This window comes from Hemicordylus capensis, chromosome 4 (genome assembly GCF_027244095.1).
Source record: "Hemicordylus capensis ecotype Gifberg chromosome 4, rHemCap1.1.pri, whole genome shotgun sequence".
In the NCBI taxonomy this organism is placed as follows: domain Eukaryota; kingdom Metazoa; phylum Chordata; class Lepidosauria; order Squamata; family Cordylidae; genus Hemicordylus; species Hemicordylus capensis.
In genome coordinates, this window is record NC_069660.1 from 129,364,334 (window position 1) to 129,387,778 (window position 23,445).

At 42.4% G+C, this 23,445-nt stretch overlaps 1 protein-coding gene across 2 annotated transcripts in view; it reads right to left on the reverse strand.

Moving 5' to 3' along the window:
• Positions 1-464: 464 nt before the first annotated feature.
• ABCD3 (ATP binding cassette subfamily D member 3) overlaps positions 465-23,445 on the reverse strand; it is a 63,997-nt gene continuing 41,016 nt past the window's right edge. For both annotated transcript variants that reach the window (XM_053249229.1, XM_053249230.1), the window contains exons 20-23: positions 11,997-12,116; positions 11,318-11,422; positions 8,712-8,768; positions 465-3,597 (exon numbers count right to left, since the gene is read on the reverse strand). In XM_053249229.1, coding sequence (XP_053105204.1) covers positions 3,520-3,597; positions 8,712-8,768; positions 11,318-11,422; positions 11,997-12,116 — 360 coding nt within the window. In that variant the 3' untranslated portion in view covers positions 465-3,519. The remainder of the gene's footprint in view (positions 3,598-8,711; positions 8,769-11,317; positions 11,423-11,996; positions 12,117-23,445) is intronic.

Consider the following 23,445-nt stretch of genomic DNA (forward strand, 5'->3'; position numbering starts at 1 on the left):
ACTTATTCACAAATTCTGTGACTAATTCAATCCCTTAGGAAAAGGCTTCATTGTGGTAAGCAGTCAGAGCTGCCTCTCTTTTAGAGCACCTTGCTTCCTAATATTGCTAATCCAGACTCTTGTTTAATTAATGGCCACATCACATTAGGAAGTTGATAAATGGAAGACATTTCTTTCTACTTCTCCCAACACAAACCTCTGACTGTGGCAAAAAGATTTAAGGGGCTCTCAAACCAGTGCCAGACCATAAGAATCATTTGTTATAGTAACATTATATTTGTTCAAACATATGACTAATTTAGAAAAGTTTACTATTACTTGTTGAAAAGTGTGATATTTGTTGTGTTACTTAAGGTCAGTTTTAAAAAACTGAATGCTTGAACTTACTGAATGTGGCATCCTGTGTGGAGAGCTTTAAAAACAATCCATGAGATACTAATTTAAAAAACAAATGAACTAGGAAGTTGTTTGTCTCAGATTTATTATTCCAGAGGCACTTATATAGAAAAATCTTATGTTTATATAGCGTCTTTCCTCCCAAAGCACTTTACAAGCTACAATATATTAAAGTACAGCAATCAATTCTCCACCAGTGAAATAGGAGCCATCTGTGACAAATATCATCAGCCTGAAATTTTGCATGAGACATGGAGATGTTTCACTCTTGCAAACTTTCCCATTCCCTAAAACTTCCAGTTTAAGCAATCATAAAAGCAGCCACCAAATACAAAACCATAGGACAAATTCATAGCTCAACTACATTTTTTGACCATTTTGCATCACATTTGAAAAGCTCTTCACTAAAAAGCATGATCTTAAATGCTGTTTCCCTTGAGCACTGCTCAGCTTCATTTTACCTTCATGTGCTTTATTCATCATGGGGTCAATTTTTAATGTGCTCGTGATAAAAATATAGATATTGCCACTTGAGATAATAAAAATGGCTTGGCCTTATAAGTATCCATTGTCTCTTGACTCACTATTATATGCTGAAGTAAATGGACCAGCCTCATTACTTAATGGCTACTGAAGTCAATTTGCTCCAACAGACAAAATTAATACAGCTTTAGTTTTGTTGGTCAGTCTTGAACTGCAACACTTTTTGATTTTCTGCAAAGGATGCTATATAAATAACGAGTGCTTTCTGCTAGTTAGTGAGAAAAATACAACACTTTTAAAAACCTCAGGTCTATCACTACTCAGTTTTAGTGCAGACCTCTCTGAAAAAGAATACAAATATTTAAAAAGTAGCATTTCCCCACTAAAAAAAAACAATCCCTTAAAAACAGATGTAATTGAGAAAGCCAGTCTCTCTAGAACTGCCACTATATAATAGTTAATCTGAAAAGCAGGGGTTAAATGGGGAAAAAAAGTTTTTCACAAGAAGTATTGCAACCTGCTTCACAGCAGAGCTGCATTAACCTTGAAGTCATATCAATACCCCATCTGAAACCATTGTGGCAGCCAATTCGCCAATTATTTCAGTTTAACATCAGCCTTTGTGCTTTGCTCCTGGTGTATCATCCCACTATCAGAATGTGTGGGCTGGCACAACTGATCTTGATGTCAATCTTTATAATTGTTCAAAAACAAAAATGATACACAAAAGGGCAATTCTCTGCCATCTTAAGGTATGAAAAAAGCATGAAGTTATAATACAGATGAAGTCAATTTAAACTGCAATTTAAATGTTGCTTTTAAACTTCACTTTTACTCTCCATTGATTATTTGTACAAAACTCATGAAATTGATGGCATTTATAATGGTGGACTGAAGCAGAGGAAGTAATACAATTAGCTATTCCAAGATTAGGACATTTTAAAGGTAGCAGCGTTACTATGCAAGTGGAAGATTCAAGACTGACATGTAATCACTAAAAATATAAACAAAGGAAAAGACAGCAATCATGTTTATTTGCATATGTAGTGCATGCCTTCATGTAGTGCATTTCTGTATTACATCTTATGGTTGAAACTATGCACGCATCAGACCTTTGTTGTACCACAGGAGTTTTCAGATGTTTTAATAGGATAAATGGCTACTTATCACACAGCTAGGCTAGAAAGCCACCATCTTTCTAGGCTCATCAAGGCTACTCTAAGCAATGGTTCCATATCATTATATAGGAATAATGGTTTCTATGAATAATTAATACTTTAGTCTATTTTATATATGGTCTGGCCAGCATGTACCAAGTTTGCAATTACCTCATGCCAGTTGGGGAAACTATGGTTAAGCATTAAGTGATTTTATGGAAGTTATTCATAGGAAGCAAAAACCAAAAGAATTTTCAAGTAACAAAAATTAGGTCTGAAAGGCTTTGAACTGCTATGTCTCAATCATTACACATTCTTTTAAAAAACAAAGAAAACACTCAGTAGGCTCATATTGCTCACTGAAAAATCATGATCTGTGGGACAGATGGCCATGGCATTTTATTCAGAAGGAAAGTGTACAGCTTCCCAGAGCTATTCAATTGACTGTACTACTTCAAAGTACTACTAATTCATGTCTAATATGACCACTCTGAAGTACAAAACGTTCGTTCCTATTTTTTTAACCTTTTATTTATTTTGTTCTTTAGCTTTGCCTTCTAGTTTTCATTAGTTTCTGATTGATTAGTTTAAATACTGTACTTTCTGTGTTTTCTTCTTATTGTTTGTTTTATCTGAAGTGGCTTTGGATTTTTTTTTTTTATTTTTTTATTGGAAGGCAGGATAAGAGTGGTTTTATTGTTTTTAAAAAGGCAACCCTCTTCATTTGTCCCTTTCCCTTCCTGGAAATGGGACACGAGACCAAAACTGAAAGTAGGGCTTTTGTTGTTGTTTTGTTAAACAGGATAGAAGAATAGGCCAAAAGAACAGTGGGAAGCTGAAGTGAGAGAATGGGACCCAGAATGTCTATTGGAATGAGCCCTTCTCTTTAGCAGTTAGAGATGCAGCTCCAGGGCTCACTTCTTCCCTGAACCCAGCAGTGCTGCAAGCAGAGCTTCACCAAAACCTTAGCCAAAAGGAAAGGCTCATTGCCCTGTGCAATGCTGCAATAAAGTAGCTAGCACTGTCCTGAAGAAGAGCATGACATTCAGTACAGTGAATTAATACATCAGAATACAACATGGAAATTCACGTACTGGGAACAGAGGAGGTAGCAACCCTAACAGGGTTCTTCCCCAGAGGAAGTAGAGGTCAAACAGAAGTCAAAGTAGCTGACTTCAGAATGTTTACATCCCAAGATGAATCAAAATTACAGTGATTTAAGCCCAATTTAATTTAGGCAGGTTTTTAAAAACCACAAGAATAAGGACATTCTTAGTACATATTAATAATTAAACCAACATATACACAAATTAGTAATATCCTACATAATAGTAAATGCCTCAACAGCTTGTTTTAGATTATTCTATTCCTAGTAAATTTAAGGAATATAAGCTGAGTAGTTTTGTTACATTAAAATGTATTTTGTCCTTCTATGCCCTGTGCTGTTATGTGTCACTGCAGTAGGTTGTAGATTCATGGATTTTTAAGAACCAAATTCAATTGTGTCTTCAGTAATCTTCTTGAACTCATAATTTCCTCTTCCATCCATGTGAAGATAAAACTAAGGAAGAGAAAAACAGATTAGCTAACATGATTTATAGAACATTTTACTTTTTAGACAAGGATTGTCATAGGCACTCAACTAAGAACAGAGAGAGAACACTGAGAATGATATCTACGTTATACCACCATCTGGTGGCAATGGCAGGTTGTCGGCTTCAGCTGTGTATTCAACTTTTTTATTACTGAAATAAGCAGACAAATGGTTAAAAATGCTGACTATTCTGCACATTTAAAATTGGTTAGGATAACCTGGAGGACTCCCCATTAGGAAACTAGTTCATTACTGCTACTGTTATTCGTTTAAGCTAAGTCTTAATTTTAGCAAATACCAAACTAAAACCAGTTATTTGAAGCAATTTATGTAAATTTAAATTATTTTCTTCAGACAGCAATCTCCTATTCTTGTTTTAGCTACAGGTTACAGAGCTAGAAACAATGAGAACTGAAGAAAAACACAATAAATTTACATGCTGCTTGAAGTTTGTTTCCTGTAATTATAAGTATGGGTACATAGCCATAGTTCTTTGAATCTTTGCCAAACATCCAGAGCAGCATACCAGCAGCACTCCTAATATGTGGTGGCACACAGTGCCAACCCCCATACTGTTGCATGCTCTCCATGACGCATGGGTACTTTTACACAAGAGTGCAAGCACTTTTTGGAACTTGCCCACGCTCTGGAAGAGCTCTATTTTATTTATTTAACATATTTTTATAATTTGCGTCTCTGGGCGGTTTACAACAAAAAATGACAACAGAAAGGTTAAAACATTAGTTAAAACAAACAACGATAGTGAAATTAAAACATTGGTTAAAATAAATGACAGCAAAAACTTAATATTTTAAAACAATATTCTAAAACAATGTTAAAACTATTAAAACGGTATTTAATTAAAAACCTGGGTGAACAGATGTCTCTTTAAAGATTTTTTTTTAAGTTGTCAGAGATGGGGAAGCTCTCATTTCAGTTGAGAGCACGTTCAAAAGCTTTGGGGCAGCAGTGGAGAAGGCCCGCCCCCGAGTAGCCACCAGACGAGCCGGTGGCAATTGCAGACGGACCTCTCCTGATGATCTCAAAGGGTGGTGGTTTTCATGATGAAGAAGACGTTCTCTTAAATTCCCAGGGCCCAAGCCGTTTAGGGCTTTATAGGTTATAAGCAGCACTTTGTATTTTGCCCAGAAACTTATTGGCAGCCAGTGTAGCTCTTTCAATACAAGAGTAATATGGTCTCTCCAAGATGACCCAGAGACCAACTCGGCTGCCGCATTCTGAACCAGCTGTAGATTCCGGACTACATACAAGGGCAGCCCCACATAAAGCACATTGCAGTAATCCAGTCTGGAGGTTACCAGCATATGTACCACTGTTCTGAGGTCATTAATTCTCAAGAAATGGACGCAGTTGGCTTATCAGCCAAAGCGGATATAGGGCACCTCTGGCCACCGCCTCAACCTGGGACACCAGGGAGAGGCTCAAGATATAGAAGCACCCCTAGACTGTGTACCTGTTCCTTCTGGGGAAGTATGACCCTATACAGAACAGGCAGATCAAAATCGTCTCCCAAGTTCCGAACCCGCACAATGAGTACCTCCGTCTTATCTGGATTCAGTGTCAGTTTGCTATCCCTCATCCAGCCAATCACCACCCTCCAGGCAGGCATTTAGGGAGGTTATGCCTTCTCCTGATGATGCTGACATGGAGAAATAGATTTGGGTGTCATCAGCATACTGATAGCACCCTGCACCAAATCTCCTGATGATCTCTCCCAGCGGTTTCATGTAGATGTTAAACAACATCTGAGACAATACAGAGCCCTGAGGGACACCATACAAAAGTTCAGATTTTGAAGAACAGCAGTCTCCAAGAGACACCATCTGGAACCTGCCTGAAAGGTATGAGTGGAGCCACTGCAAAGCAGTTCCCCCCCACTCCCAACCCCCTCAGATGCTCCAGAAGAATACTATAGTCGGTAGTATTGAAAGCCACTGAGAGGTCCAAAAGGACCAACAGAGTCACACTTCCTCTGTCAATTACCAGTTGGAGATTATCCATCAGGCTGACCAAGGCAGTCTCCACCCGACAGCCGGCCCGAAAGCCAGTCTGAAATGGGTCAAGCTAATAAGTTTCCTCCAAGACTGTCTGCAGCTGGGAGGCCACCACCCTCTCGATTACTGTGCCCAGCCACGGAAGGTTGGAGACAGGCCTGTAGTTGCTCAACTCTGAGGGATCCAAGGCAGGCTTCTTCAGAAGTGGTCTAATTGCCTCCTTAAGACAAGGAGGCATCCTGCCCTCTCTCAGAGAAGCATTTATGATCTCTACCAGTCTTCTACAACAACCCCCCTGCCAGATAGTATAAGCCATGTCGGGCAAGGGGCAAGAGAACAGGTGGTAGGCTGCACCACTCCAAACAGTTCATCCACATCCTCAGGAGTCACAAACTCGAATTGATCCAACCTAACCACACAAGAGGAGTCGCTGGACATCAGACATTGAAGAAATTGTGCTGACAGAATCTAAGCCGGCCCGAATACGAGAGATTTCCCCCACAAAGAATTCATTAAACACGTCACAGTGGGTAATCTATGGTTCCAGATTCGGATTCAAAGAAGGAGGGACACATACTAGCCCTCTCACAACCCTGAACAACTCCGCCGGATGTGAACTTGCGGATGCAATACGGGCAGAAAAGAATAGCTTCTTTGCCGTATGTATTGCCTGAGCACAGATCTTCAAATGTACTCTATGTTGCAATCTGTTGGATTCGAGCTGAAGCATGTCACTTGACTCTCAACGACATGTTTTGATTCTAACAGAGCACTTCTGGAGTACAGATAAACTCTGGAAAGTAGGGATGTGCAGAATGTTTCGACAGCAAAATGTTTCAGCTCAAAATGGGCTGTTTCAAGCTCGAAACAGAACACCCTTTAAGGGGTCTGTTTCAAGCCCTTTACTAGATTCCCCTTTACAAGCATAGCCCTTCGGACCGCTGAACTGGGTTGACCCAGTTTGATCAAACTGACCAGACTGGCCAGACCCCTAGGATCCTATGGGGGTTTACGGAAAGGTTAAAGGTTAAAAACCACCCGCCTGTCCATTTATTTTATGGATCGGGTGGTAGGGTAGCATCCATCATGCCCTATCACCCAACTCAATTTGGTGTACCTAGGAGCTACACATTGGGAACAATGGGGTGTTTCAAGTTTCCCCATTGTTCCCATGGCCGGAACACTCAAAACGTTTCAAGGTTTGTTTGTTTTTTGTTTTATAATGAAAAAGTTTGTTCCGTTGAAACAACTGGTTGGACTGGTTATTTCGACTGAATGTTTTGGCCATTTGAATTTTGTTTCAAGCTTGAAACACAACGCAAAATCCATTTCATGGACATCCCTACTGGAAAGTATTTGCACTCTTGTGCAAAAGCCCATGCTTCATGGAGAGCATGCAACAGCATGGGAATTAGTGCTGCTGTGTGCCACCAGATGTTACGAGTGCTGGCGATACAGTGCTCTGGATGTTGGGCAATAAAACTAACTTCTTGAGCCCAAGCAAAAGCTTTAGACATTTCCCCCCTTAAATAGTGCTCCCTGCCTTCTCATAATATGAGAAACTGTCTAAAGGGATCAAAGGCAATGTATTATCATACATACCATGGGGTTAAAATATTCCAATTAAAAAATATCAAGAGATTCATTTGGGCCAGTAGAAGCTCCATGCAAAAGCCTAACAGTAGATCATTGGTTTAATGAAATGAAATAATGGTGGCAGTGGGGGAAACCTTCATTCAAATCAATCAATCAATACATTGATTACTCCCACTTCTGATTTTAAAAAGGGAATGGTATGGTATGCTGTTAAGGTATTCAGGCTACATTGGATTTACTTGTACATACACATGGCCCTCGTTATCTGTGGGGATTCCATTCCTGGCAATTTTGGCAGAAAACAGAATTGTGGATAATGAGACCTTAAGTCAATTGCAATTGGTGGGTTAGGTTCCTGGAGGGCAAAAAAAGCCATATAAAAGGCAGAAATTGGAGAAATAATGTACTGGGCCATGCTCTGCAGGTCTCCAGCCATCCAGCAATGCCCCCCCAACCCCCAATTTGGCACATCTGCAAAAAAAAATCGTGGCAATTTTTAAAATTTCTATTTTAAACAAAAGAGCCACAAAATGACTCCGTTTAGCAAAAGGGTGGCTGAAAATTATCTCAGAGGTCATTTCTGGCCACCCTGAAACTGCAGATCGGTGAATTCCTACAATTTTAAAAGTGTGCATACAGAGTTCAGGTCTCCATTGCCCGACTGTGAATATGCAAAACCACGGGTGTTGCGACCACAGGTGACGAGGGCCACCTGTATGTAAAATGGGCAACATCCAGACTAAATTAGTCATGACTCAATCTCATTAAAATCAACAGGAACTAAATTAGTCATGACTAACTTGTTATTGTTTTCAATGATGCTTAGTCTTGACTCTAATTAGTCTGGATGTTGCAATGCACAGATCAGATCAGACACAGAAAAGCTTGATACACTCTAAGGGGGAGAAGGGGAGAGAGCGTGTGTGTAGTGGGCTTATCAGATCAAGTCCATTCCCACTCAAGAAGTCTGATGGTGGCTGTAGCCATCATAACTGGATGGCCTCTTTACAATGGAGACCTGCTCCATTCTAACTACACATCTGATGATGAACGAACATTAACTAACTTAGACACAGCTGGCTTGCTTAAAGTAATTCCATAAATTTGTGGGTGAAATGGCATTTAAACCAGGGTCGGCTAGTTCATACTTTACAGGGCTGTGCAAAAGGTTGACATTTGAATCACAGCTGAATCAAATTGGCCCAGTTCAGCCCATATCAAGGGGCTATTGAACTGGACAGAACCAGCCCCAATTTAGATCACTTCTAATTCAATGGTGATTAGAAGCTTCTTATTGTATGCTTTAAAAAATGATTTTTAAAAACAAAATCTCTCATTCCTAGTAATAGGCAATGAGGATTATTCAGTCCTTATTCAACGCAAAAGTGGATTCTTTGGTGCTTCAGAAGTTAGACTTGTTAGTACAAATTTTATAAATAATAAGAGTAGATATAATTTAATAAACCTTACATCATGATGCTTCCAAAGAGACTTTCTGTGAGATACAGTGAAGAGAGTGATGCCAACCTAAAGTGACAGAATACAGTTAAAGTTAAAGTAATGCTAGTCTTCCTTCAAGCTTTATCCAAAGAAAATAAACCCTCTAATATTAGACATATTAAATCTTGAATATGGAACAAATTTTAAGTACCACTGCTGTCAATGGAAAAAACATAAGATTCTTAGAAAAATCAGCATTCAAGACTGCTTTAATCTGCATGTCCCACAACACTCTTCTGCAACTGTACATATTTTGCTCAATTTATATTTTAAAGGGCAATTTATATTTTATATAATTTTATATAATTTTATAAAAATTATATAATTTTAGATAATTTCAATTTATATTTTAAAGAATGTATACAACTGTAACAATCAGCCCCTCCCCTCCACTAAAGAGTGAACTGGAAGTGAACCCCTGACTGACAGGCTAGTGACCTCCAGAGATCAGTCAACCAGCACCAGGTGGGTGGCACCTAGAGGGCCACAAGGCAGGAAGAGAAGCGTTTCTTTGTGCAGAAGCAGCAAGGCTGGATGTGAGAGAGGACGGGTGGAAGGCTTAGTGAGGAGCAATGTAGTTTTGCTGCCTCATGGTCAAAAGCTAGCCTGGAGAATGCTCTCTCATGGAAGGACATATGCAGATCTTTGAGAGACAGGATTGCAGGAAGCTTGATTCACATCAGGTTTGGGGTGAGTTCAAGGGGGGCGGGGAGGAAACCAGGGCTTCTGGCTTCTGGAAGTTTAGCTTAGGGAACAGTCAGTTTGCATTTTAGACTTTTATTTTGCTTTTATGTGCTCTGTATATTCCTGCAACTGGTCTATTATTGTTTTACCTAGGATGTAACTAAGCTAAGAATGCAGTAGCCTGTGTCCATCCATCCAGCTAGGGTGTTGAAAGACTATGTAGATTTTAGAGGTGCTTCTGTATTTTTTTGCATCCATAGTCTTTGCAACTGTGTAACCATGATTTTTAAAGTGTGCCGCTCCAATATCAGCTGGAGTGCTATTTTTGAAGTATTCTTGCAACTGCTGAATTGTTATTTTACCTGTAACTAAAAGCTGAGAAAGCCTCAGACGGAAACAGTCTGTAGTATTTTGAATAAAGTTTTTTCCCTCTCTCTTTGTTCTTTGCATTTTACATACCTATGAGTGGATTTCTAACTCAGGAAAGGGGATCATACTCTGGTGCAACACACGACTCAAGTTTGATTGTTTAGCAACTCTACCAGATTTCTCACCAGGTGCATGCTGCACGTGGAATGGTTTTGTTTTGTTTTTGTACTTTTCCAATAGTAAAGAGAACAAGAATCTCCCTGAAATTCCACCCAAATCCGGGGGAGGGGGTGGGGGGTTAAACTCTGTAATAATTGGGTGATGGTGGCAGCGAATTAGCTACTGGAGAAACAGGAAAGTTTAAAGGAATAGCCTTTGTGGGTGAAAGCATAGAGAGGGGATGATTCAGCATTTTTCTTCCCCTCACATGGGCTTGCCTTAGGATAAAAGCTGGGTTAAATCCGCTGCAACAACTGTTAACTTGGATTCAACGTAAGTGTTTTGATAATGCTACTAAAACACTTTTAAGTGCCACAAATCTTGGTGCCATGCTGACACCCCACTGCCTCTCCTTCCCCTCATTTTGGCCACATTTTGCAAGAGACCCCAAATATTTTCCTGATGAGAAGTCTCTCCTTTTTGGCTTCATGCACGAAACACTAGATATGGACAGGTAAACAAACAACTTTATGCTCAATTTTTATCATTTCTCTCTCCCCCCATTCCTCTTTCTATCCATTTTTCCAACGCCCACCAGTTACTAGGCTATTAGAGTCTTTAAACTCTCACTCCCCTCCCTTTTTATCCAGTCCAGGGAGCTGCTTTCATTCCCTGTCAACCGCCAACATTTGGTGGTGCCAAATACTACCATTTGCAGTGTACTGCCCCTGTAGTACACAGGCCATAGAGGATGTAGGTCATGTTTTATTATATTATAACTTTTACAGGGATTCACATGAATCACTAATTTTACCCTTGATTAAGGATCTACCAGGTAGAGGAGATGAAGCATACATTTTATTTCTTTTATCAGATCAACAAGCCCACGTTACCCATAACGTGGCTAAATTTTGTTTAATAGCAATGAATATACGACAACAACTAAAGACCACTGTAGTTGAATAATTTATCATGCCACTGTATATTCGTAAAGCTATGCTGTTGTTATACTGTACATGTATGACACTGTGTTTTTTCTTCATGCTTCTGTACTGGTCAAAGACCACAATAAAGTTTATCTTATCTACCATTTGCAGCAAGCTTCTGTTTTGTCAAATGTTTTTGTTGTTGTTTCAAAAGTGTTCTCATTAGGGTATCCTCTGGGATACCCTAGTGTCCAGACTGCAGTTCATTTGTTCTTGCAAATTTGGTTTTGGAGCTAAACCACTCCAGTTTACCTAAAAACAGACACACACATGGATAGTGTACACGTATAAGAGCAAATGTTGTAACAATGCTTAGTCATGACTAATTTTCTTTGGATACAACCGAATGCAAACATTTTCAACAACGACCATACATACTTTCCGACAATGGCTGTAGATGTAGCCTTCTACATCAACGCTAACAGCACTAGTACATTCATCGAGAATTGCAAACTGAGGTTTATGGTAAAACAGTCTGGCCATCTGCAAAACAAAAGTAAACATAAAGGACTAAGGCATGGCAATACTATAACACACTGTGTGTATATATATTTTTATGAATATACCAGCCAACTTGTGCATACAAAAGAGCATTTTGATTAAATTTTATCAATATATTTTCCCCTAGCTTGACTGTTCTTTATTCTCTCACAAGGTTATCACATTATGTGGAAAAGATATCCAAATTGTCAGGTTGCTATGCACTTCTAGATTGATCTAATTATCCCCTTGTTCTAAAGAGGGCATTGAGGTTGAAATGTTCTTTCTATGTTGTGTTCTAATAAAGACCGAGCTAAACCATTTAGTATATAACAGATTATTTTGTCTCTTATTTTTCCTTCAACAGAAAATAAATTCAACAGCTCTTAGTCTATTTCATTATTTTAGGAATATCAGAAGTAATCAGCTCATCCTCTTTTTAAAAAAGACTGTTCTTAACAACAAAATGCTTCACTACTGCCTGTTCACATCATACTGGACAAGAGTTTTATGTCTATCCAAAGTTAAAAAGGGCTTAGGGGACAAAATATTTTTTAATAGTTTAAATACAACATACTGCCATCCTCTGTTTCTCTCCTCCACTGAGAACATCCATCCAGTCCTGAACACTATCCCAGCCTCCTTCACGCTCCAGGATTTGACCCAATTGGACATTGTCCAAGTACTCCTTTAGCACCTGTGAACAAAATAGAAAAACATAAATAGATTAACAGGCTTCCAAATGTATGTACTTGATTATGACTTCAGTTTGTCTAAACTCCTTCTATGTCATAAGATAGTGCAAGGATGGGTTATTTCAATATGTTATTCCATAACTATTTTAACAAACAATGCTTTATTTTCTGTTAGTCCCAAGCACTGAATTCAATTGCAAGTTATACTGTTGAATATACAAAAGTATATAATTCTAAGAATAGGTTGATATACTGGTGATGCAATATGCATAATGGATACACAAGATGCTTACTTTAAGAGGCATTGTTTCCCCATTGTGTTTATTTTTCATATTAACTGACCATGACCTTTCCCTATTTATACGTTTGGCATATAAGAATATTGGAGTCTGAGCAGTGTATGCTCAAAAGAAAGATAAGGGAAACATTGTATTTAGACAAGTTACAGCCAGGGGTCAATGGTAAGGAAGATTTGAAAGAGATCTTAAAGTATATAGGCTATTAGAAGGTAAGCAGCAATTTAGTTTACACCCTTCCTTTTTTTCATTTTTCTCTTAGAGTTAGTGTTAAGCAGGCAAAGCTGTGAGTCATCCATTTCCACTTTCTCCTCCTCTCCTCCTTTTCTTCATGTGCTAATCAGGTGCCTGATTAGATTTAGGAAGAGTATCTGGGATATGAGAGTGTGGATTTTTAAACAGTGAGACATGGAACACCTAAGTACATCAAAACGTCTGGTTTTTTATTTGTAATTTGTAATTTTCTTTTAATCTACACAATAAAAAGGTCTGGAGCTGTGTTTCTTAATCTTGGGTCCCCAGATGTTTTTGGACTACAACTCCCATCATCTTCAGCCACAAAGGCCACCCATGTCTGAGGATTCTGGGAGTTGTAGTCCAATAACATCTGGGGGCCCAAGGTTAAGAAACCCTGGTCTGGAGAGAAGAATTCTAAGAATTGTTCATCATTGTAACCTCCATGATTTTAGTATCGTGGTCTTCAATCTACTGAGGACTGTAAAATATTTAAAGACAGCTTGATTGTTTGAATATCTTTAACCATTTCCTTTAACCTTGCAGAGGTGAGGGACTTATTAAAATGGTCCACCCAAGAAGGTTATTGGATCCAATAGGATTTCAAGAAGCCTTGAAGGAATTTAGTGTTGGCTCTGCCTATGATCCTGTTGATGCCCTGGTGGAGAATTGGAATAGCAAACTCACCAGGGCAGTAGACATGATCGCTCCTAAGCGTCCTCTCCGACCCTCTTCAAATCTGGCCCCTTGGTATACGGAACTACGGGGGCTGAAGTGGTGAGGTAGACAACTGGAGAAAGACTCGGCTTGAATCCGACAGATTGCAACATAGAACTCATTTGAAGACCTATGCTCAGGTGATACGTGCGGCCAAGAAGCTATTCTTTTCTGCCCGTATTGCATCTGCAAGCCCTCCTTATCGGAGGGAGTCATGTGGCGCTTGGCACCCTTGGAAGTTGATGTGCAATCTATTACTAATGAATTTGGCACTGGAAGTCTCATAAGATACTCATTTTCTTCTTCTTGTATTCTATACAGTGTCTCCAGTTTTTTGGACGCTGGCGTGGATGTTTGAATTACCTCCCAAGCTGACTTTACAGCTTTTGTAGTTACAGGTAGCACTGGTAAGTATACTAGCTGAATTCCAGAATTTTTTCCCCATAAAATTGTACACTGGATTATTTAGATCTTTAATTTTCTGTTTAAGATCCAAGCCTGGCACCTCTGCCATCTCTGCAATTCGTTGGTGATAGGATTTCATCTCTTCTGTCGGTGATATGGACGGAGCCGTTGCCACATTCTGGCTTGGTTTAGGGATGTGATCACTAGATTCTTCCTCTGTGGAGTCTGTTGCATAATCATCCTCTTCTTCAGAGGAGTCCTCACGGACTCCCGCCTGGGCGCCTGTGGAAGATTGTGACTTGGCAGCCTGTGTTTGCTATCTCTAGAATTCCTGTCACTCCCAACTGAGCAACTGGTATGATCCGAGGAAACCCGTCTTGTCTCCTTCTCTGATGAGGACTTTCTCTTGATCTCCCTAGACACTGAATCTTTCACTTGCAGAGTTTGTGTAGCAATGCTCTGGGGCATTGTAACTGTCTGTGTTGCCATGGTGTGAGGAGCAACATGCTCAATTGATATTTGTGTCTGTATGGATGCTGTAACTTGGAATTGTGGAGGTGGAATTATTGGTGGTGGCATAAGATTTGTTTGAATGCATCTCGAATAGTTGTTTCTAGCTGAGTAGTAGTCTGTATTGACTCATCTCGAATCTCATTCCTTGTAGGCGTGACCTGTGTCGCCATCTGCAACACTTGTGGAGCTGCTCTCTGGGTTAGCCACAGCTTAAATTGTGGCAAACAATTAAATTAGATCCTCTGGGGTCAAAGTTAAGATGGTATCTCCCCAATCCCTGTCTGGCAATAACACCTGAATTGTGGTGGTGTCATATAAACTCCTATTCGATATTGACAGTGTTCTGGGCATTGGAGGAACCTGCTCTGAATCCTCTCCTTTCTTGACATCAAGGTCATGGCTTAGAAAGCCCTTAAAGGTTGTAGTTGATGGTGTGCTCTCGCCCAACTCCAGTAGTATTATGACGTCTCTGGTGGTCAACAGATCCAACGCCATTTCAGTGTCAAGGTTGACATTGTCTTTGATGTCAATACTGAGCGGCGATCATTCACTTGGCTTCGATGTTGTTGAAGCTGCTGCCAAAAGTAGAAGCCTCGGTGTCAATGGAGACTGTTGTGGAGTCAGCATGGGTGACAGCAAAACCACTCGATGCAGAGGCCTCAACACCGGAATGTCCTTGGACCGATGTTCCTTCAACGTCAAGGGTTTTATATGCTGCAACTCTGTTGGTGAGTGAGTTGTCTCGTTCGATTTTTCACTGTGTTTAAGTGTCTTGTCGTGATGCTTCTTTGGTGGTGGGGCAGCGGTATCGGCACCACCCATTCTCTTTGTTTTGTCTCGAATGGGACCGTTTTTCGGAGCTGACGGTTTTTTGAAGGTCAATACCGCCTTCGGTACTGCAGCCACCGACCCCAGGCACCAAGGATTTAGACTGCATTTTTGAAGCAGTCCTCGGTACCGATCTTGGTGTGGAGGGAGATTGGGGCATAGTGTCCTTGAGACTTAGCGCACTTTCTAGCAGCACTACTTTCAGGTGTGCTGCCTGATTCTTTAAAGTCTGCTTAGAGAACAAATAGCAGACTGAGCAGGTTAGTGTACTATGCCCCTCTCCAAGACAAAACAAACAACAATCGTGACTGCCCGTTGAGGGGAGTTTTGCCTTGCAGCTAACACACCTTTAAAAAGGTGGTTTTTTCTCTTGGTGCCTTTTCATATGTGAAGCACCTTAGGGGTCACAGAGACAGGATTGTTTTCCATTCCTTGTCTAGCCAGAATAATCCACCAAAGAACAAAATTAAGCTGTTTAACGTAGAGTGTATCTGTGTTCCGTAATCTATGCCGTTAATTGTATTTTACTTATCGCAATCTGTAATAGTCAAGCCGTTCCGAGTCCTTGCCATTTGAACTGTATCTATCCAAAAGTTTTTTTCTGAGGAGCTCTATTCATACAAAGAAGTGATCGCTTTGGCGGTCAGAAAGAAACTGAAACAGGGACGACTAACCGCCAATATATACAAATGCTAAGCACATGCAGCAGGTGGTAGGGGCGTCTCGAGGAGCTAACAAATTTTACCTGAAGTGATCTGTGAAGGCGCAGAACTCATTGATTGTTTATGACTGTCATCGGATATATCCAGATCCATATTTTATCTTCCCATTTTGTCCATCTCACCTTTACTCAAGATGAATGTGAATATGGGCTCTTTCCTCCTCTCCTTTCAGTAATTCAGTGCAGCAGTATAGGGCTCCTATGCACTGTGTGTGTCCTAAATGCAAATGGATTCTGGGCAGCCGCAGAAGCTGGAACCATACCACTGCACACACAGCTTGCTAAACATCGATTGCCATATGCTTGGGCTGCACTGGTGTGTGTGTGTGTGTGTGCGTGCGTGCGTATGTGCGTGCACTGCTGCACTGGCCAGTAAGCACCTTAGACTACTTTTATTGCTGCCAACTCCCCCACCCAGCCTCCCTTGGATGTAAAAATGGGCCGCCTCAAACTGGGCTTCATTTAGTTCATTCACGGAAAGAACCACACCTGGTTCAGTTCAAAATCAAGCCATCAAACTGGCCTGGTTCAAGGTGAACAGGTTCAACATCGAATAGTTCATGCACAACCATAGCGCTGAAAAATATGGCTAATTCTGAAGCACCTGGGCCTGATGGCTTTCCAGTAGAATGGAACAAAGCATTTTCAAACATTCTGCCTCCCAGGTTATTGTCAGTCTTCTCTGAGGCCCAGCATTCTAAATCTCGTCCACTATTCCAGTTCAATGCAGTTATTTCACTTCTGCTTAAGCCTGACAAGGATCCATCTAACTACCAGTTACAGACCTATTTCTTTAACCAATGTTGATATTAAAACCCTGGCTTCTGTTTTGGCCAACAGACTACAGTCTGTTATATCTTCAATAGTACCTCCTGATCAAGTGCGTTTCATTTGAGGTCAGCAAGGTGCAGATTATATCTGTTTACCATCTAATCTAGTGTCACTGTCTCAGAACAAATCTACTCCGACTACTGTTCTCTCTCTTGATGTGGAGAAAGGCTTTGATAGAGTTTCTTGGTTCTTTTTAAATCGGAGTGTTGGTTTCACTTACCGTGATGGCTTCTTTTTGTTGCTGGGACCAAGGACACCTCTCGGTTAACCTTCCCGTAAGCTCCAAGGCAGGACAGTTGATTGGATAGAAATAGAAAGCTACGCCTACTTGAAGCTGAGGGGGATAACCACGCCCAGTTCTTTCGGTCCGAGGTGCGAAAGGCACAAATGTAACGTTAACTTTAACATACCATACAGAAGAGTAACAGATCATAACAAGGCAGAATTATAGAGTAAGATAAAATACAGACCTGGGCTTAATCCCCATGAAAACACTAATACCAAGAACTCAGATGGTCAACCAGGAACAGGCAAGGACCTCAAGAGGGAGGGTCGAGGTGTCCTCGGTCCTAGCAACAAGAAGAAGCCTTCACGGTAAGTGAAACCAATGCTCCGTTCTCTGTTGCTGGGACCGAGGACACCTCTGGGACATACCATAGCGAAGGCCCATCTAGGGAGGGATGTCCTTATCTATTCCTGGGGAAGCACCCGCTGCAAAACACGCCTTCCAAAGGCCGCTTGAGAAGATGCATGTAGGTCAATTTTATAATGTATAATAAAAGTGGAAGGATATTTCCAGTTAGCTGCCATACAAATCTCATGGATAGGAGCATTTGTAGAGAATGCTGCTGAGGTGGCCGCTGCTTGGGTGGAATGAGCGAGAACTTGGGTAGGAGGCTGCAGATGATGGACCTTGTAAGCCAATGTTATACAAGCTCTAATCCAATGTGCGATGGTCGGAGCCGACATGGCAAACCCCATGGTACCAGAATGAAAGGATACAAATAAGTTATTTGTGGTCCTAAAATCTGTTGTCCGTTTAATATATTTTTTGAGACAGTGGCGAACGTCCAATTTATGCCATTGTTTTTCCTTGGGATGAACTGGATGAGGACAAAAGGAAGGCAGAAAAATGTCTCGTGATTGGTGAAATGGTGTAGCCACTTTGGACCGAAAGGAAGGATCTGGAATCAGCCGAACTGAGTCTTCCTGGAAGATGCAGAGAAATTTAGAAACTGAGAGTGTCCTTAACTCTGAGACACGTCTAGCGAAAGTTACTGCCACCAGGAAAGCCAATCTGAATTACAATAACTTTAAAGATATGTCTGCCAGTGGTTCAAATGGAGAAGATTGCAATGCTTTTAGTACGGTATGTAGGTCCCATGATAGAAACCTATGAACGGTCGGGGGAGATAACATGGTCACCCCTCGAAGAAAACGCAGGAGGTGTAGATGGTTTTGGCACGCCGTGCCCGAAATGCCAGAAATGAGCCCTGCTAGAGAAGCTGCTTGTCTTTTTAAAGTGTTTGGACGTAGGCTCATGTCCATCCCTTCCTGTAGGAATTGGAAGAGATGGTTCAAGGAGACATCGGTCTTGGGTACTGAATGTCTGGTTAACCAGCGCAAGAAGAACCACCAGGTGTATTGATATATCCTGTTTGTTGAGGATCGGTGGGATGCTAGCATTGTTTGAGGTACCTGTTTGGTACATCCTTGCTGACCTAAGAGTCTTCACTCAGTTTCCAGGCGACTAGTCAAAAACCAGGGTGGATTGTGCTGCCGCACTGGACCCTGAGTAAGAAGATCTTCAGACACGGGGAGAATCCACGGTTCTTCCGTAGCCAGATGAAGAAGTTCTGGGACCCATGGATGTCTCTGCCAGAAGGGTGCCACCAGAATGACTGTTGCCTGCATCATGCTGATGCTCCGCAACACTCTGGCCAGAAGAGGCATTGGCGAGAACGCATACAGCAATCCCCGTGGCCAGGGACTGGATAGGGTGCCCACCGCTTTCACTTCCTGGCCGGGGGAAACAGGACATGAACCGCAGAGTTTTGGTATTCTTTGTCATTGCAAACAGATCCATGACCAGTATTCCCATGCGTGCTGTGATCTTGGTGAACACATGCATTGAGAGTGTCCATTCCCCCGGTAACAGGTCCTCTTGGCTCAGCCAATCGGCCACGAGGTTGTCTTCTCCCTTTACGTGATGTGCTGTCAGAGAGCTCAGGTGGCCCTCCGCTCAGGTGATCAGACAGAAGGCCTCCTGATGTAGTGACTTGGAACACATGCTGCCTTGCCGATTTACGTGGCCTTTGCGGTGATATTGTCTGTTCGCACTATGATATGAGCGCCCTGGAGGTGGTGTTGAAATGCCAATAGAGCCAGACAAAGTGCCTGCAGCTCTTTCCAACTAATGCTGTGGCTCCTTTCTTGGACAGACCATGTGCCTTGTGAAGTTAGATTGAGACAGTGAGCTCACCAGCCCCTGTTGCTCACATCTGTGGTTAGAATCACCTTTGGTGGGTCCAGAAATTGTTTTCCCCATAGAAGGTTTTGCGGAAGCAGCCACCACCTGAGGGCTAGGCACACAGAATCTGGGGGGTGTCGCTGTACGATCTGCTATGGCTCGCTGATAAGGCAGGAGGAACCATTGGAGTGCCCAGGAGTGAAACCTCACCCACGGGACTCCTTTGAAGGTCGCTACCATGAGCCCTAAGAGCCTCGCCCAGGTGGATAGTAACACCATAGGTCTCTGGAGAGCCTGCCTGATTTCCGAGGTGAGCAGTAATAATCAATCGTGTGGAAGACAAGATGGTCGATTTGCGTGTTTATAAGGACACCCAGGTGTTGCAGATGGCAGGTCAGTGAGAGCTGTCTCTTTGATAGGTTTATATGCAGAAGCCGTGATTCCGGAGGGTGCACAGAGTGGTGTTTAAATCTCAATGTGCTGTCTGCACCGATCTGGGTAGGAGAAGTAGACCATCCTAGTACACCAGGATCTGGATCCCCTGAAGTCAGAGATGAGCCACCAGTGGAGCCAACACCTTGGTAAATACTCGCCGAGCTGATGATAGGCCCTATATTGCCAATGTCAACTCGCATAGTGGAACCTGAGCAAGGACCGACTACGATTGTGGATGAGAACGTGCAGATAAGCCTCCTTCAAATCTATGGATGTCATGATGATGAAGGGCCTCTGCAACCAATCTTAAGGTTTCCATTCCAAAACGTTCCCTTTTCACCCACCTGTTTAGGAGTTTTAAATCCAAAACAGCTCTTTTTGTTCCGTCCTTTTTGGGGATGGTGAACAAAATAGAATAGACGCCATCCCCCCATTGCAGAGGTGGAACAGGTTCCACTGCGCCGATTTCCTGTAGATGATGAATCGCTCAAAGAAGCTTAGACTGCCTGATAATAGAGCACAGATGTGGGATTGCGAGGAACCTGTGAGGAGGGGGAGCTATTTAATCTATTTTGTACCCGTCCTGTATCACCTTTAAAGTCCAATTGTCTGAAACAGATGCTTCCCAGGTGTGGAAGTGCTCCGTCAGACAACTGTGCAATTTTTGGAGCGGCAAGTCATTGTTGGACTTTGGCCTGCCTATGCTGGAAGAAGGGCTGCTTATTGGAAACAGTGTTCCTATAGGAACCACCCTGTCTGTTCCAGTTGAACCTCTGGGTTCTAAAGGCTTGACCCCGGCCCCTAAAGGACTGGAATCCACGAAAGGGCTGAAAGGAGGACTGAGTTTGTTGACAGGGTCTTTTGAAAAATGGCTTACCAGATTTTCTTGGGGCTGTTGGCATAGCCCTTTTTCTTTTCTTTTCTTGTGTGTGTGTGTCTTTGGATTCTACTAGCACAACCTTAAGTGCGTTCTTTCCAAATAACTTGGTGCTGTCGTATGCCATAGTAGTCGGACTATTTTTAGAAGTGGCATTGACCTGTAAATGTTTAAGCCATAAGTGGCGGTGCCCTACAACCGCAGCAGCAGATGCCCGTGAGACAAACCTGATTGAATCTAAAGTGGTATCGGCCATAAAGGCCTGAGCCTTTTGGATTTTAAGCAGTTGCTGCCTCAGCTTTGTTGGATCCGTGTGTGTGTCATTCAAAAGGTCATTCACCCACAGCAGAGAAGCCCTGGCCACCATTGATGCTGCAGCTGCAGCCCACGTGGTCAGGGATGTATTATCATGGACCTTGCAAAACGATAGTTCCGCCTTTTTGTCAGCGGTATCTTTAAGTGTGACCTCGCCATCCTTTGGCACTAATGAGCCATTGACCAATTGGGCTATCGGAGCATCAGTACTGGGGGTCTTTAAGAGATCCACATGTCCTTTTTGGTAAGAACAGAATCTAGTGGCAGCCAAAAGGGTTTTTCTACTAGCCGCCAATGATGCCACTCCTGCTTTATAACTTCAGAAAACAAATCTGGTAAAGGTAAAAGCATTTCTCTTGGCACAGCTCTAGGAAATACTAAATCTCCCTTTCCAGAATGAATAAGGTCAGGTCCTGAATTAGCTTGCAGGCCAACAGCCTTGAGGACCCTTGACATCAGGGGAGAAAAATCATCTGTAATAAAGAGGCATTAGGAAATATTACAAGGTTCCACACCCTCATGCCCAGACCACTCTCCCTCCTCTTTAGGTAGGCAGTCTGGATCCTGAATGTCTCCCTCCAAAAATCCCACATCGTCCCCGAGGCCAGTGCCACCAATGCCAATGGGCACTGTCCCTGAGGTTAGCTTATTTTGAACTAAGGGCCCCAGGTGAAGGGGGTCTGGATCTCCAGATTCTTGGCTGGAATTTTCAGAAGAATGGTAGTCCTTGGTGGCAGAAGCCTTATCCTTGGACTTTTTATGTTTTTAAAATGTTTGGTTTTGGCCTTCGACTTGTGGGGAGAGGGCCACAGAGAGCTAGATGAAGCCGAACTTTCTGAAGAAGTTGCCAGCCTCTTGCTTTTTTAGGTTTCTGGATCTCCTTTGTTTCTTAGCAGGTCTTATCTGGTAAATAGTATCAATTATGGCATTTTAAAACCATGCCAGCCACTCAGGGGGAACAGACCTGGGCATATTAGATTCTGCGACAGAGGGAGATGGTTGATTCTCAGTCCCTGCAGCGCCCTCTGCTGCTTGTAAATTAGAACTGGTAGATTGGGAGGATTCTGGCCTGTTCTCTCCATTTCCCACCAAATTCGCTGAGGTACCCTATGCCGTTTTATAAAGGCCCCCTGCCACCATCTTAGGTGTAGCCGCTCCTTTAAAAACAGCCAGCGCCCTGATCTCAGCCGAGGAGGGCAGAGGATTAGCTACTGGGCACCTTTTACCAAGGAAAAGCCACTGCCCAGGGGACTCACGGTTTTCCACAGTTTGTTCGTAAAGTTGGTGCTGGGTCCACAAGGAGCGAGTGAGGCGCGGTCTCAGCAGGTGGCCTGATTCCCGGACCTCCTGAATTGCTGGTGCTTGCACAGGGGGTGGAGACGCAGCCAGTACGAGCAGCCTGCAGGCGGCCATATCTGGCGCTGAGGAACTCTCCACATCCAGGGTCAGGCGCACAAACAGCCCAGAGGCAGCCGTGGCCAAATGGGAAAAGCACAGTGAAGTCAGGCGCACAAACGGCCCGGAGGCGGCTGTGGCTGACTGGGGAAAAAAGTAGCGAAGTCAGGTGCACAAACGGCTCGCAGGCGGCCGTGGCCGATGACTGTGCGTTCACTGAACGCTACCCTCTTGGAAAGTCAGCGTGGGGGCCTCTCCCCTTCGGCAGGCAAACACTGTAGCGTGTTAATAGCCCCGATCACCACATGCAGCGAGGGAGGGGAGTAAGGGAAAGGAGGGACCAGCAGAAGAAAGAAGAAAGTAGGTTTTTCTTTTCTTTTCTTTCTTTTAAAGTTATACCATATTCAAGATAAGAAGAGAAGGGAATCAGAAAGGAGCAATCAGTAAGGAAACAACTTTCGAGGACAGAAAAGAACTGGGCGGGGTTATCCCCCTCAGCTTCAAGTAGGCATAGCTTTCTATTTCTATCCAATCAACTGTCCTGCCTTGGAGCTTACGGGAAGGATAACCCAGAGGTGTCCTCGGTTCCAGCAACAGAGAATGTGTCATGTTCAAATTTGGCTTTCTTCCTGAATTCATAGACTGAATAGGCATTTCATCGCAAACCCCTAGAAGCTTTTCTATCTCTCTCCCTAGTCATGCACCTATTGTTCAACATGGGCTCTTGCTGAGACAGCTACACATGCACCCTGGGTTCATGTGGAAACACTTGGGTACATCTGCAACTGTAGAAACACTTGGGTACATCTGCAACTGGCCCTAAGCAAGTGGGAAATTAGAAGATAGACATGCATCTATAATCTATAATCTATGCATTTTATAAGCAGACTCCTGTACTACACAAAGTTCTAGCTGGGCAAATTATTACTTTTTAGGCCTGTGCAACATATGATTAGCTATGTTGGAATTGATCCAACATTGCTGCAATTGTTTAAAAAAAAAAATCAACCAAATTCTGATCCGATACCCAATATCAGATCAGAATTGTCAGGATTTATGTTGGACTGTCTGAATTCGTACTGAAATTCATGTCAAACTGTCGGAGACACAAAATGACAGAAACTGCCATTTTAAAACCCAAAGAAAATCTGATTGTTCCCCATAGAGGTCAATGGGGAAATGGGGAAAAATTCGTAAAAAATAAAAGGCTGAGCCTAGGACTTCAAAGCTCAGCACAAGTGAAGTACAGGTTGGCAGGACTGTGTAGTGAATTTGAAGTGAATCGTACAATCTT